Source organism: Ptiloglossa arizonensis, chromosome 12 (genome assembly GCF_051014685.1).
Source record: "Ptiloglossa arizonensis isolate GNS036 chromosome 12, iyPtiAriz1_principal, whole genome shotgun sequence".
Classification (NCBI taxonomy): domain Eukaryota; kingdom Metazoa; phylum Arthropoda; class Insecta; order Hymenoptera; family Colletidae; genus Ptiloglossa; species Ptiloglossa arizonensis.
Window position 1 is genome coordinate 13,419,946 of NC_135059.1, and position 14,739 is coordinate 13,434,684.

A 14,739-nucleotide genomic window follows, 5' to 3' on the forward strand; every position below is an offset into this window, starting at 1 on the left:
CGATATCATTCTTTAAACTGTGTTTGCGCGTACCAATGTTTTTTTTCTATTTAAGAGAAGTAACGTTACGCTTCGGATATTCAGATTGCATTTTTTTTATTTACGGTTGGTCACTTCTCTTCACCAAGGTTTCGCTCAAATTTGCGATTGATTTTCAAAGGGCACTGTAGAATTTTCTGTAGTCAACCAGTGATTGTTTGGATAGAATTTCTCACTGCCAATGTTTTCCGGGAAAAAGCTTGTCTGCTTGTATTGTTACGACGTCACTAGATTTATGAATAAAGGAAAAAATTATTTAAGAATAACATGTCACCATTACAACCTTAGTACAAAAATTTACCAATAATAAGCATTTCCAGTTACAAATTTTCACTGTCAAATTTTTCCAGCAATTCTCTGATGATAAATTTCTTTAAAAATTAAATTTTTCAATAACGAAATGAATTGTTCAAATGTAGTGATTCTCATATACAAATTTTCCAATGAAAAAATTTTTCATACAATGTTCTATCGAAAAAATTGTGCAATTCTTGTTAATACGATTTCCCAGTGACACAAACTTTCCAATGACAACATTTTTCGTACAATTTTTCACCGAAAAGGTAAATTTTTATTCAATTCTCCGATGACAACATTTTTCCTACAATTTTCCACTGAGAAAATTGTTCATTTTTGTCCTTCCGTAGGAAAATTTTCCTACCGACAATTCCCTAACAGCAGGATTTTTCCAGTGACAATTCATTAACAGCGGAATTTTCCCAGTAACGATTCATTAACAACGGAATTTTCCAATTACAGAAATGTTCCATTGCCGAAGCGCTAACTCGAACAAGCTTTGCCCGAATAGCGAAAACAAAATTCCCAATAGAAATAAATGCGGAGCAATTACGAAACTTATCAGCAATAAAATTCTCGAGTGTGAGAAATGAGTGGATGTGTTTGCGATACTGAACATTTGCCGACAGCAAAATTGTAGGAAAAAACCAGGATCAATTTCGCGGTCGTGGTGCATTCATAGTGGGTCGAAACCGAAATTAAAACTCCAGCGGTTTCATCGTCGAGTCATTACCGCCGGAAGCACATTCTCGTTTTTACGCTCGTACTCGTGCAGGCAATTTCCACAGTACCGAAAGCTTAATCGCGTCACGAGCCGTCAGACAGGAGTCACGTTTCCTCGTTCGGGGATGTAAATTCGCAGCTCCGTTAGCCATTCGTTCCCAGAAGCCACCACGGTGCACCGATGCAACATTCACACGAGAATGAATGCTCAGTCAAGGAGAACCTGTGAATAAATAAATTGCAGCTAAGTGGCAGCCAAGTCTCGAAGTCTCCTCTTTCGATTCGCTCCCCAATATACAATTCTCTTGCGTGCAAAATGGTTCCTAGTTGATATTCACGAAGGGAAAGAAATTAATATAATATTTTCATCACTGGTGTTTCTTAAATAAGTGATAATAAAACTGTGTAAATATTGAACGTCTAAGTATTTGAAATTTATAATAATGTTTCGACTATCCGTCGAATGAGTATATTTGTCTCTTCGATCGAAGAAATCTAGGATCTGACGGTGTACTATATTTTAATTATCAAATTGTGAGAAATTTTCTGCAATTGGTCGTTAGGTCTGTGTTAGATTTTGAGAAACGACATAAAATAGATGTTATTGCGAGTTATTCTGGAAAAATTTGTAGCGGATAATTGCTATATTTTTGAAAATATAAATTTAAAATGACTTGGAAGTAAACTTTTTAGTTGCGAACTTGAAAGAATATTACGGACATTGCTGCCGTTATACGACGTCCGATCTTTGCTCGGTATTTCTACTTAGGAAAAGTTCACCAACTGTAAAAGTTAAGACACGTTACCATTGTTGCATCGTGTCTGATCTTTGCTCAGTCCTTTTACTTAGAAAAAGTCCACGAATACAAGAAACATTGGTATCACGATATTGTGTCTGAGCTTTGTTAGGTTGTACTACTTAGAAAAGGTCACCATATATACAGTCCTACCAATGTTCACTTTTTCTACTTAGAAGTTCTTATGAATGCAAGAAACCGGTATATCGTTAACCAGTATGGTACCAGTATATTGTTTCTAACATACGTTCAATTCTTCTACTTGGAAACAATTACAAAAATTAAACAACATCTCCGTCATCGTACAGTGTCCGATCTTTGCACGGTTTCACTACTTAAATGATCCAAGAATTCGGATTTTTCTACTTAGAAAAGCAAATACAAAGACACATATTGGAATATCTACATAAATATATAAAACTCAATACATTTTACACTACTATCCTTCGTATACTTTCTGCCCTTTTCCCTTTACAGTTTAATTCTCGATATATGATATTCAATTGTTGGTTGTAAATTTCTAAAATTTCTAAAACCTTCAGGATTAGATTTAACGAATCCCTCCCTTTACACTGCAAAAGACATTGCCATTGTTTTCTGTCTCTCTCTCTTCCCCTTTCTATTATTTCCTTCTCTTTCTTTCACTTTTATTGTATTTTCTTTCGTGCATTATATATATATATATATATATATATATATATATACGATCTTTGCTCTTCTGTCCAATAACAAACAATACCAGTATTCATCAAATGTGTCAAAACTTTCGCTTCCCGAAAAAGTTCGAGAATCGACAATAGAAATTTGGCTCGATCCGAGATTCGCGGCGAAGAAAATACAATGCGATATAATACGGGAAATACAGCGAGAGTTCCTCTCATTTGAGAGGAGTTTCTTTTTGGGAAATGCTAGTTTCGTCGAAGAAAGGGGAAACAAAGGAACAAGAGCTGGATCGTGATCTCTGGTCGTTAGCTCGCGTGGACGTAAAGAATCGTGAGACTATAAAATAGACGGAAACGAATCATTTTCAGGCCAGTGAACGCCGGTTGGAATGCATCGAGTCGTTAACGCGAGGGTGAGTGGTGCACTTTACAAGGTCCTCGGGAAATTCGAGGCTCACTGGTAATTTCGCAGCTGGTCTAACGTGGGCGCGTTTTCATTCTAAAATCGTTTCGACGAAACCGACTACAAGTGATTTCATTAAGTTATTCGATGGGTGACGTAAACTGTTCAATATCTTCAGAGGATAAAATGAGACAATTAACTCTCGATTGTTCCGTGTTATTTTTAGTAGTAGAAAAATATGCATTAATACGCAAACTCTCTCTTTATAGACAGACTTGGTGTCGTGAGTGGTGTCCGATATAAACACTGAAATCAACGATAACAGGCAACAATTTATTCACTATTTTTAATCTTCTATAAGCGTACGTAATTTTAGAGGATTGAACAAACATCACGTGTCGAGATTTCGATTTCTATTTTGAAATTATCTATACAAGTTGCGTTAAGTTCGTTCTTGAATAATCGTATATCGTGTAACTTCATTTTTATATCATTGTTCATCGCGTAACTTCGTCTTTAAATAATCGTACATCGTGTAACTTCATTTTTAAATAATTATCATTCGCTCGGAGCTGGTTACACAAGACGTTTTAAAAGTAAAATTACATCGTGTAAATTTACAGTAAGCACGAATACTAGCTTTGCAACACGTTGGTCCGTTTCTTTTGATACTTGTTCTCCTGGAAAAAGGTCAAAGTAGCAACAGGGGCAGAGTTGAAAAGCAGAGGAACGCTTTGAATCTCTCGTCGTATCAAACGTTTCTACGAGCTTGCAAAAGTGATGCTCGCGGTAAAATCTCATTTCACTGTCACGCCTCTTTAATATATTAACGTCGATGCTTCGTCCAACACATTTCCGTTCCCGTATAGTCACACCAAAGATAAATTAATCACGGATATTAGTTTCGAGTAGATTTCGAGCGTTCAAGCTCGAACCAATTCAAATCGCATTAACGGGCGTTTGTTACGCGTTATAAATCTATTACACGAGATAATACAATTCATTACAATTAATCGAAATATTAACGCGCCGCCGCGTCATATTTTGCAAATTACGTTACGTCGTCCCTTTGCCGTCGACGTTAAGTTATTATTACAAGACCTTTTGCTTCACGAGACCAATTAATCTCCGATACTCAAACGACCGGAGTTTATCGCGAAGTAATATCAAAGAAACTAAGAACAAATGATTTACGGAATAATCGCGGAAGACTTATTCGAACAAAAATAATGTATCGTCGACTTTCTCGGGTAAAACGTAAAATATTAGATAATGAACTAATAATATATGAAACTTTAAGAAAAGTGATAAGTAAAATGATTATTTAAATTAATTATTTAATACTTATTCGAATCGAAATGATGTATTATAGGCTTAAAACGTAAAATATTAGGTGATAAACTAATAATATATGAAATTTCAAGAAAAACGATAAGAGAGTAGAATAATTCCTTGCAAATGTAAGAGACTCAAGTATGAAAGTATAATCTATAGAGTTTATACGTTAAAAATACAATACAAAAGTGTCATGTAGAGTGTATACATCAAGTATAAAAGTATTGTATACGATTTGTATATCAAATACAATGTACATTGTACAGACTCTGTACAACACTTTCGTACTTGAATACAAGTACGTGAATGCAGAAGTCTTTTATATTATAAACAATTATTTCTACATTATCATTTCTCGACTTGCGTCAGTTTGCTTCGACTCAATTTTCTATTTCTGCTCCGAAGATGGACAGAAGACCAGAAAACCTTACGTAATATTATAAAAGAAAATAACACGAAAGAAGTGACGCGAAGAGAACTAATAATATTTATTTTTATCTTACAGGTGAAAGGTGTTTCTGCTCGGTGGGAAGCGATTCATGAAGATACACGTATCAATGAACGTGTAATCGTCGACTAACAAGAAACCGAGAATCAGTAACAATCCTACAGATGCGTGAAATTTTCTCCTCTCGTATTTTCACACGAGTGATTCTTATTTCGCGTTCTCGTTGGTTTTCTGCAAACTTTAAAACACGATACCAGCTTAACGTAATGTAACATCCAGATGTGGTGCAGAAGATGAATAAAAAGTGACTTCAAATCGATCGCAAACCGATCGTAACCACTATTTTCCGAATTAATCACGCGTAGACTTCTACACGATGAAAGTGGAACATTGGAAATCCTCTAAAGGCCGAGTGACTCTCGAATTAAGGAATTGAAATCCTCTTTCCTGGTCGAGGTCAAACGTTCGTTAAACATTGTGGGAAAGCATCGATCAACAACAACAGAAATTGATTTTAAATTAATTTTAAATCGAGTACAAATCGATCGTGACCGCTCTCTTTGAAATTAACCGCGGATAGACATCCGCGTAATGAAAATGGGACGTTCAGAATCCTCTAAAGGCCGAACGTCTCTCGAATTAAGGAACTGAAATCCTCTTTCTTGGTCCAGGTCAACTGTTCGTTAGACATCGTGAGAAAGCATCGACCAATAACTTCCAAAAAGTGATTACAAATCGATCGTAACCACTCTCTTCGGAATTAACTGTGCTTCCAGACGACGAAAATGGAACATCCAAAGTTCTCGAAAAGTCAAACGACTCGTGAAACGTGGAACTAAACTTATTCTTCGTCGAGGACAACTTTTCGATAGACATATTGAGAAATCATCGACCAGTAACGATAGAAAGTGATTTCAAATCGATATCGAATTTAGTCCAAATTGATTTTAAATTTTGCTAAATTCAAACTTTACAGATTGTAACCACTCGCTTGCGAATCAACAACGTGTAGACTTTCAAAGGACGAAAATGGAATATCCAAAGTTCTCGAAAGACCGAAATTAAAATCTTTTCCGGTGGAGGATAACCATGTGATCGATAAACATTGCGAGAAAGCATCGACCAATAACGAGAGAGACAATGGTGAAATTGTCATCTTCGCGTGACTCCAGTGTAGCAAGCGACCTGGAATAAAATGTCAGAGGCCTTGGACAATCGCTCCGTGTGTCCATCGGGATAGAAAAAAAATTGCCCCACCCTGTTTTGCCGGTAGAGACGCGAGATAAAACACTCGATCGGCGTGTCATTCGCGAAAGAGACGCGACAGACCAGGGAGTGATCGGTTTAAAGTTCGATTGGACAGCTGAACGCGGTACGGGGCATCGGTTACAAGTCCTGACCGAAATCTCTATCGATTTGGAAACCGAAGAGGATGAACAAGGATGCTGTAGAGACGGAACGCAACCAAAAGGACCTGATTATGGACAATTAAATGAATCATGGACGCGCCTAATGCCATCGGCAACAACACTCGGGACTTTTGCAGCGCGAGGTACAAGGATTTCGTGCCTCAGGAAGGGGGTGAGTAGCGATTTTGATTGTTCTGCTTTGTAAAGAATTTTTCGAAATTGTTTATCAACACCTTGGCAATTTTAATAACCTTGAAGTACGTCGAGAGCGAAGGTTAACAGGTATTCTCGACGCACGATTAAGAGAGAGGTCTTGAAGTTACAGAGTTTGAGAAATAGGAAAATGGCACGGTAATTTCTCTGGTGACAATTTTACTTGTAGGTAAAGTTTAACATTTTCTTCATAATTTTGGACAATACCATCTGGTTGAACAATACCCACGAGGTTTCAGCTCGAGATAAAAATCGTTACCTACCCCGTTTTCGAGCGAACCGTCACGATTCTGTCACTTGAAAGCAGAAATGACCGTATTTTGACAGTACAATAGAATCGTTTATTTCTCGTTATTATCTCCATACGGTATTCAAATACAGACCTAACCCAGATCGCTATTTTTGGTCACCACGTTGACGAATTTCCTACCGAACAATGACGTTCCAAATATGGAATACTATACGTTTATCGTTGCAGCTTGCAACGAAGTCGATCGACGCGTGCATCGGTCGTGGTATTCGTTTAAGAGGCATCGTTTGCAACAATTCGAATAGAACTTTTTTTTCAAAGTTACTCGTCATCGTGTAAACAGTATTTCATCCGGATGGAATTTTGCGGTAGCACCGAGAAACTCTCAGAAATTCTATTCGTTCGTCGTTACGGAGAGTCTCTTTTCGAACGGGGAACAAGGGTCGGAAGGAGGCAGGTGCAATGCAATCTCTTCTCAGGGATGAACCTACGAGGACAGGTTTCAGATTCGAAGCTGTCACTGTGTTTCGAAATTTCTGGCAAGCCCGCGGAGAATAAGAGAATAAGACATTCCTCGCGTCTCGATTTGCCGCGTAGAAAATGCGAGCTTCCCGATGAGATAGAATAAATCTGTGGAAAGATTCTCGCGCATCTAACCTCGACCGAGAGTGCCGTGTGAAATTTCTTAGGCGATACACGTCTACTTAAACGAGGATACACAGTTCCATTGAAATGAAATCAGATTACCTTGAAATCTCGCTACCGAAACCCCCAGTCTTCCAAACAGATGGAAGACTCGCGAGAATAAATTTTATTTCTCAATGGACAGCTTGCAAGATAATTGCATACACGGAGTAATCTCTCACCGTAAATATATATATATATATATATATATTTATTATCTATTATTAAACTGACTATTTTCAATATTGCGGAATAGGAAAGAAAGAAAATTTTATTCCTTTTAAAGTAAAACGATTTTATTTTAAATCGTAAACGATTTTTTAATTTTAAAAAACTATGCGTTTCTTGTTGCTTTTAGCATTTATCGGTGCGGCACTCGTGCGCTTTTCGATACGTTGGACGCACTCCAATTTTCTCAACAATAGTTTCATCGTTCTAAGGATTTGCTATTATAATGCACTATACTATAAGTTACGTCATCCCATCGCGTTGTATCTACAAAGCGAAGAGATTGGTAGCACCGATCCCATTGAACTTATATAACTTTCGTAATCTCTTCAATTTCGAGTACATATTTGAATTACTTCAAATTTAGAGACAATCTTTATCATATCGATTTACTTCAAATTTTAAAATAATCTTCAGCAGATATCCCTTTGTCTCACCAACCACCGAATTTTTAAATATAATATTTGTTTCTATTTTTTCTAACGCGCTAAAAACGAAAAAAAGCCCAACAAAATTAACATTCAAACTTCAAAAGCTTCCATTCTTTTAATTGTAGAAAATTTCTTTTCTCCCGTAATTCACACCGTAGTTACTTTCACAGTAACTTTCGCTCAACATTGTACAATTCCTACAATTTTTACTCTTCTCTTTCATAAAAAATCCAGAATCTAATGTAAACATGGGCAGATACGTGGATGAAAATCCCCTGTCGAGAAGACTTGTGGTTTCTTGGGGAAAAAATCAGCAAGTATACCTCGAGTCGTGACCCTGCGTGGTCGTCTCGGAGGAACGCGAATCCACTTCTCGGTTCTCCGTAGCGGCTCGATTTCAAATTTTATATGATTTTATATGCTACACACTAAGGGCATCCGTAACGACAGTGATGAGTTTCAAATTTCTTCTTTCCTTTTGCAGAGCTGTGGTGCGAGCCGGCATGGGACTCGCTGCTCTGTTGGCCACCGACCAAAGCCTCGACAACTATCAAACAGAGATGCCCCTTCGAGGACGGATTCGACACGACCAGTAAGTGCACGAGCGCGCGAGCGCGGACTCGATTGATGAATGCACATTTAAATTGCTTGTTAGCGAAACCACCGTGCACCGGCTACGGTGGAGGAATAATTAGAATCCACGTGTAATTTCGCTCTCATCACGGGTGATCAACGATCGCTCGATTTTACGATTCTACGCGAATAAACGAGACATTTTCCGTAAGATCCATTACGGTAGAAAAATAGCGGAAGAAAGTTCCGAACGTTGGAGCAGTCCCTGAATTCTTGATAGGTTTTTACGGAAATCTAACGTCGAGATTCGAAAGGTTTTACGAACAAGGCGCGTCTTGTGGAGAATGAAAGTATTCCGATGAAAGAAGTTAAGATTTATTGCTGGAAGCGCGCAAGTTTCGTTCTGAAAAGCGAGCAAACGGTTCGAGAGCCTCCGCAGTCGAGATGGGCTGGAAATTAGTCTTTAAAAGCTTCTGAGGTCCAACTTGACAAATGAAGCATTCAACGATCGCTCAATACAGCGAAAGTAGTCGAGTTTCCGCTAAATCTGTTCAGCCGGCTTCCTAACGAGTATTGGAATACTGTTGGATAGATCGTGACGTTATCGTTCGGGTTACTACACGATAAGAGCTCCTTAGCAATACCGATCGCACACGTATCGTACACGTAACGTATCCATATTTTTCTCGAGTGGATCAAAAAAGTCTTTATAAATTGTATTACGAGAAAATTCTCCTAACCTACAAGTCTGACTTTAATGAAAGTTTGTGTGCATATGAAGCACACTGGGCCACATATGACAATTTTTTTTTTTGACAAAAATTGTTCTCGAGAGAATAAAATTGAGACTCGAAAATTTAACATTTCTTCGTTGTTTCGATACAATTCTTTCTGGGGTACTTTTTTCACAGTTAAAGGATAAAGTACTAAGTGGTTTTTTGTTGTATTTTTATTCGGATCAGTTTTCTTCTTTCACGGAAGACACTCCTTCTTTTCTATTTTTTATTTGGAAATTTTTAACAGCTTCGATTTGTAATTGTTGTTTCCTTGTTCTCTTTGTTTCTTCTTCTCACAGGTTTCAAGAAAGTCGTTATACAACTCGTTCGCAAGTAGCTTCTTCGATTCAATATTAACACGAGTATTGACTAACATCCGTTTAGCTGGAGTAGAGTATTCTCACGAGAGAAGTTAGAGTTTATTGCTCGGAGCGCCCAGGTTTCGTTTTCAATAGCAAGCGAGCACTTCACAGACCTAGAAGTTGGAGACGAGATGGAAATTAGTTTTTAAAGTCTCCCGAGAAATCCCCTGTTAATCGAATACAACAGATGTAATGAATTTTTAGTTTCAATAGATTTCACATTCGTTACAATTATTCACTCGATTAAGAATCGCGTCGAAACGATTTTAGTATCGCTGTTAGAATTATTCATAACTGAGGGATTTGTCTTCCTAAATTGAGCTACAAACCCAAAAAGATTAACAACTTTCTTCTAAAGTATATGAGTGTATCGGTGAGCCTTTTTATAGTTTTTGGAATCGTTACAGTTATTCGTGATTGAAAACCGTGCTAGGTATTTTCTTTTCTAAACCGAGCAACGAGCCCCAGAAGATTGAAAACATTTCTCCAAAGAACATGGTTCAAGTTGTGATCCAACGAAAATCGTACGACCCCTTAGTGGTTTGAATGAGGAAACCAGAGCCGTCTGAACGCTTTTAAATGAGAAACCAAGGAAGAAAACCACGGTTTTAGTTGCAAGCCAGAAGTAAGCGTTCAGAATGTCACTCAGCAAGAATTAAAAAGAAAACGAGTACTATATATCCAGAATCACTCGGTTCGTCGTTAGTTCGGTTAGTCTTACAAATTCAAGCATTTGGGCTTCGTCGATTAACCTACTCGGCTTTCTATTAATTAATATTAATTCTATTTAATTATCAAAATTTCTCGAAATTTAATTTACGCCGTAAATATTTTCTCTTTCGCGAACAATATTTTTCGAACGATCGCTTCCTATGACGAATGAGAAAAAAATAAAGCGAATATTTTTTAATCTTTTCTGAAGACTCGTTAAAGAGGTATCAGACACCGGAAATATCGTGTTGTAATTACCGAGTCTGTTAATGAACCGCGTGAAACGTAAAAGTTTAATAATCACCACTTCGATTCAGCTATTTATCCAGAGATTTTTTCACCGCGCTGTTCACTGAGAACTCTTTAATGACTGTAGACGTCGTTAAGACTGGAACGTTTTCTCGATGGCAGACTCCATAGCAGAGGCCTTGAGAAACTTCCAGGAGCTCGATAGCCTTATTATTTTTTAGCTCGGAAAACTGTTTGATTAATTAATTCATCGCTCAGCTTCAAGAGGAAAAGGGAGAAGGGGAGTGAATCTACCCTCACGGTTTCTTCGAAATTAAAAGAGGCATTTGCATAGCAAACAGATCGTTGGTAATTACGGATTCTGGAGCCATAGTTCCAGGCTTTATTGAAAGAAGACGCTTTGCGCGTCGAACTTCGCTGGAAGATTTCATGATTTATCGACAGGGGAACGCTCCTCGATTAGAGACTCGCTTTACACGAATTAAAAAAAAAACGGAACTTACATGGTATTCCATGAAAGTATTTTTCTACGAATATTACAATATTGTCTACAGTATTTCTACGAAAATTATGAAATTCTTGATCGTATTTCAATCTCGTTCGAACGTTCCATTACTGGTCCGGAATTGAGCGACGCGTGATCTGACTATGGTAATCCAATTCTACTTACCACGAGTAAGTAGAATGTGACGAAATAAAGGGAGCGATGCATGTTTCGTCGATGAAGATTTTGTTTTCTTTACCAAGGCCAAGAAAAAATGTTTTATTATATCTTCTTGTTTTGGTCACCAAGACCAATAAAAATTATTTAAATATTTCTTCTCGTTTTGAAACGTGCGATTATTTCTTCTCTATAGATCTTAACGTTTTCGGAATCGAATGATAAATTATAAGCAGACCGAGGATCGTATGCATTTATGACGTTTGCAAACATGAGAAACTTTGTTTAAGTCGTTAAACTTTTTTTATTGTTTCAATCTTCTTACTTTTTCAAATTCAGCCTTTTAGATTTTTATACATAATTAAACATTTCTGGTACATTATATATTATCTATATAATTCTATTACACGATAATCTTCTGCCATATATTATATATTATACATTAATAATTTCTAATTCATTTTTGTGATTAATTATTTTTGGATCGATTATTTCGCGTCGAAGATGATCCTCAATCGAGGCTCGAAACATTAAGAAAAACACTCGATCGAGAGTGCAATATTTAGCTCATTTGTGTTCGTTTAAAAATATCGTACAGTTTGCCCACCTCTTTCGTTCGCGAGCAGCAAGGTTGGCATTTAAACTGACGAGAAAATTCAATACCGCCACTTTTCAAACCATTCCACCGGGAAACGGTTTGTAGAAGGAATTACATATCGAAGAAAATAAACGCTAGGTTTTCCTTTAGCTGACAAAACGTCATCGTACTGCCGTCGATAGCGAAACGAAGTTGGAAGCAGATTCAGGACCGTGCTCAAAGAAAAGCTATTTTCTCCAACCTGCATTTTCATATTTGCGCGGTTAAGAAACTGAAACGAGACCACGTAACTTCCAAGCTTTTTCTCCGTAACGAAACTCCGAAGAAGGAGTCATGGAATACTTTGTTGGCTACTCCATTGTTACTGTATCGTTTCGGCCATCTTCTTGCTATCATCCATGTGAAATATATCGTTGGTCAAGAATTTGTTCTTCGTCGAGAATTTACGAGGAAAACATTTTTAAAGCGTAGCGTTCATAACGTCCACGTGATTAGTATTTTCGATTTTATTACTTTTAACTAAATTTATTACTGAGTATAAAAAAGGCGAATAACAGCTTCTTAATTACAACACGAATTATTTTAACGTGTAGACATTGTTACCAGAACAAAAACGAATGAAATTTAATTAACAAGAAACATCCACGAACTCTCCACCCTTCGATTTTCATCGAAGTTTGCAGATTTGTAGAACAAGTAAAAGTAAAGAGTGTGCACTTGATTTTCAATGTTAAGGGGTGAATTTTAAATAATACAAGTTCGACAATTTTGATTACTTTATTGGCCATGAAAAGAATATTTAATTTTACAAAAATGAAAAACGAACTTCCAATGTATAAATTAACCCAACAGTTGCGTCTTTATTTTAAACACAATAATCGTTTTCGTAGCAATTAGATTCGTCAAAGTAAATTACTCGCTTTGTAGCAAGTAAAAACAAATAACAAAACAAGATCGAATTCATGATTGCAATCGTTGTAATGGTTTTGCGAGTACCGTATCGTGTAACCGGTTTAAGGATATTCGCATTCATGTATTCTTCTGTTTAATTACCTTTTCGTTTAACCAATGTACGATTCGTTGCATTGTACGCAATTATTTCAACCGACTAATTTTAATTCGATGCACATCTGCTTGTACGTATGCTGATTGCTTCGTTTCGAATCGATCGATCGTTCCAGACAGTTTGTAACATCGAGTTTGAACAAATTTAACCAAATTTAAACAAACGTTGAAAAATACGGTACGATCGAGAAAAATTAAATCGAGATTATAACCGATACATATTGTTTCCATGAGATACCTGCCTGTAGGTATCGTTGAATCGATCATGGAAATTGACCGGCTCGATTTTGCATCGACAAATTTCTCGCCTGTTGAATTCATCCACTTTCGTTGCTCCGCGTCGTTCAGGTAGAAGCTGAAAAGGAATTTGCATAGCGTGGATTAATACCGAACCAGATGTGACAGTCGTCGTTCTCCCATTCTGGTCGGTGTATTCGATTCAGCCTCGTTTCCACGACTGGATACGACGCGACCTGGATGCAAATTAGTCGGCTAAAATGCAATGCAAGCCAAAACTGAGGATTTAACACTAGATTTACCAACCAGTCAAAACGACTGTTTCCAATTGCTTGCGTAATGAAATTTGCTTTAAATTAAGTTTTTATTCTACACGTGTGGTCAATTTTAAAAATTCCTCTCTTTCTTCAACTATCGGTTTTCTTTTAAATACATACAAGTTATTGTTTTTTATCGAACAACCTATTAGTTTACTTCTCTCGCGCAACAAAATTCTTTGTGCGTATAAAGTAAAATTAAGAATATCTTCCCTACAGATCTGAAAAAAATATACCATATTCTGAAACAGAAAGTCAAATAATTGATTAAAATTTGGGTAGCTCCGACATTTAAAATATAAATAAGACATCGTACTACAAGAAAGTTGTTAAAAAAGTACATAAGACGATAAGCGTTCCAACAAAGAAATTAAATCTTTGCTCCTCTCAATTCTCAACGAGGATCTCCGCATTCAGTTGTTAAGCGGTTACTTTGCATAGGAGTAGAATCTCCATATCCATGTGAAATGTACGAAATCACGAATATGGGGATTTCATCGCGTTAAAAAATTCCTCGTGTATATAAAACTCTATTAAAGGTATCGTTAGTGCAAATCTCGAGAAAAATATAGCGCACTCTGAAGAACGATGTTAGAAAGTGACGAAAATTTCGGTAGCTATAGCACGTAAAATATTAATACGATATCATTTCTTGAGAAAGGAATTTGTTAAAAGAAAGTTGTTAAAAAAGCAGATGGAACGATAAGTACGTGAAAACAAAGGGCCAAAGGAACCAGGCCTTTATGTAGCGTAGATTCGATAGGGAAGTTATTAAAAGAGCAGACTCATCGAATGTGTAGGATGAACAATCAAGAAAATGTTACATAATCGTAATACTTATTTCTATTTGTTATTAATAATAATAATTATTATTGTGTATAATTTATCCGGATTATATTACGAAATAGGTACAATAAACCAATAACAAAAATGCGTGTAATTCGAAACGATACGACCGATTTAACTCGACAATTTACGATCTCTGAATAGTATTTCCATCTGGAAGGGAAATACGGGCAGCGTCTAACAATTTTGTTAAATCGTAATTAATAAAGTTTTGCTTACTTTTAGGCCTTTGAAGGCCAACTGAAACATCCGATCCAACACGATTCGAAATTCCTCCTAGAGTTTAACTTCTCAACTCCGTTCACGGTACTGAGCGGCGAAGAGGTTAAACAAACTCTTACGTTTCTCGTCCATATCGATCCGACAATCGTTGATTCATTGGACGTATTTGAACAAGACTGGAAACATGACATTGAAATTTATCC

General features: G+C 36.8%; 1 protein-coding gene across 4 annotated transcripts in view; it reads left to right on the forward strand.

Annotated features, from left to right (window-relative positions):
* The first annotated feature begins 6,077 nt into the window (after window positions 1–6,077).
* Pdfr (Pigment-dispersing factor receptor) overlaps window positions 6,078–14,739 on the forward strand; it is a 36,550-nt gene continuing 27,888 nt past the window's right edge. For all 4 annotated transcript variants that reach the window (XR_012993768.1, XR_012993767.1, XM_076324391.1 and 1 more), the window contains exons 1-2: window positions 6,078–6,285; window positions 8,404–8,511. Coding sequence is in view for 2 of the 4 variants with exons in the window: in XM_076324391.1 (XP_076180506.1) it covers window positions 6,204–6,285; window positions 8,404–8,511 (190 nt within the window). In the remaining 2 variants the exon portion in view is untranslated. The remainder of the gene's footprint in view (window positions 6,286–8,403; window positions 8,512–14,739) is intronic.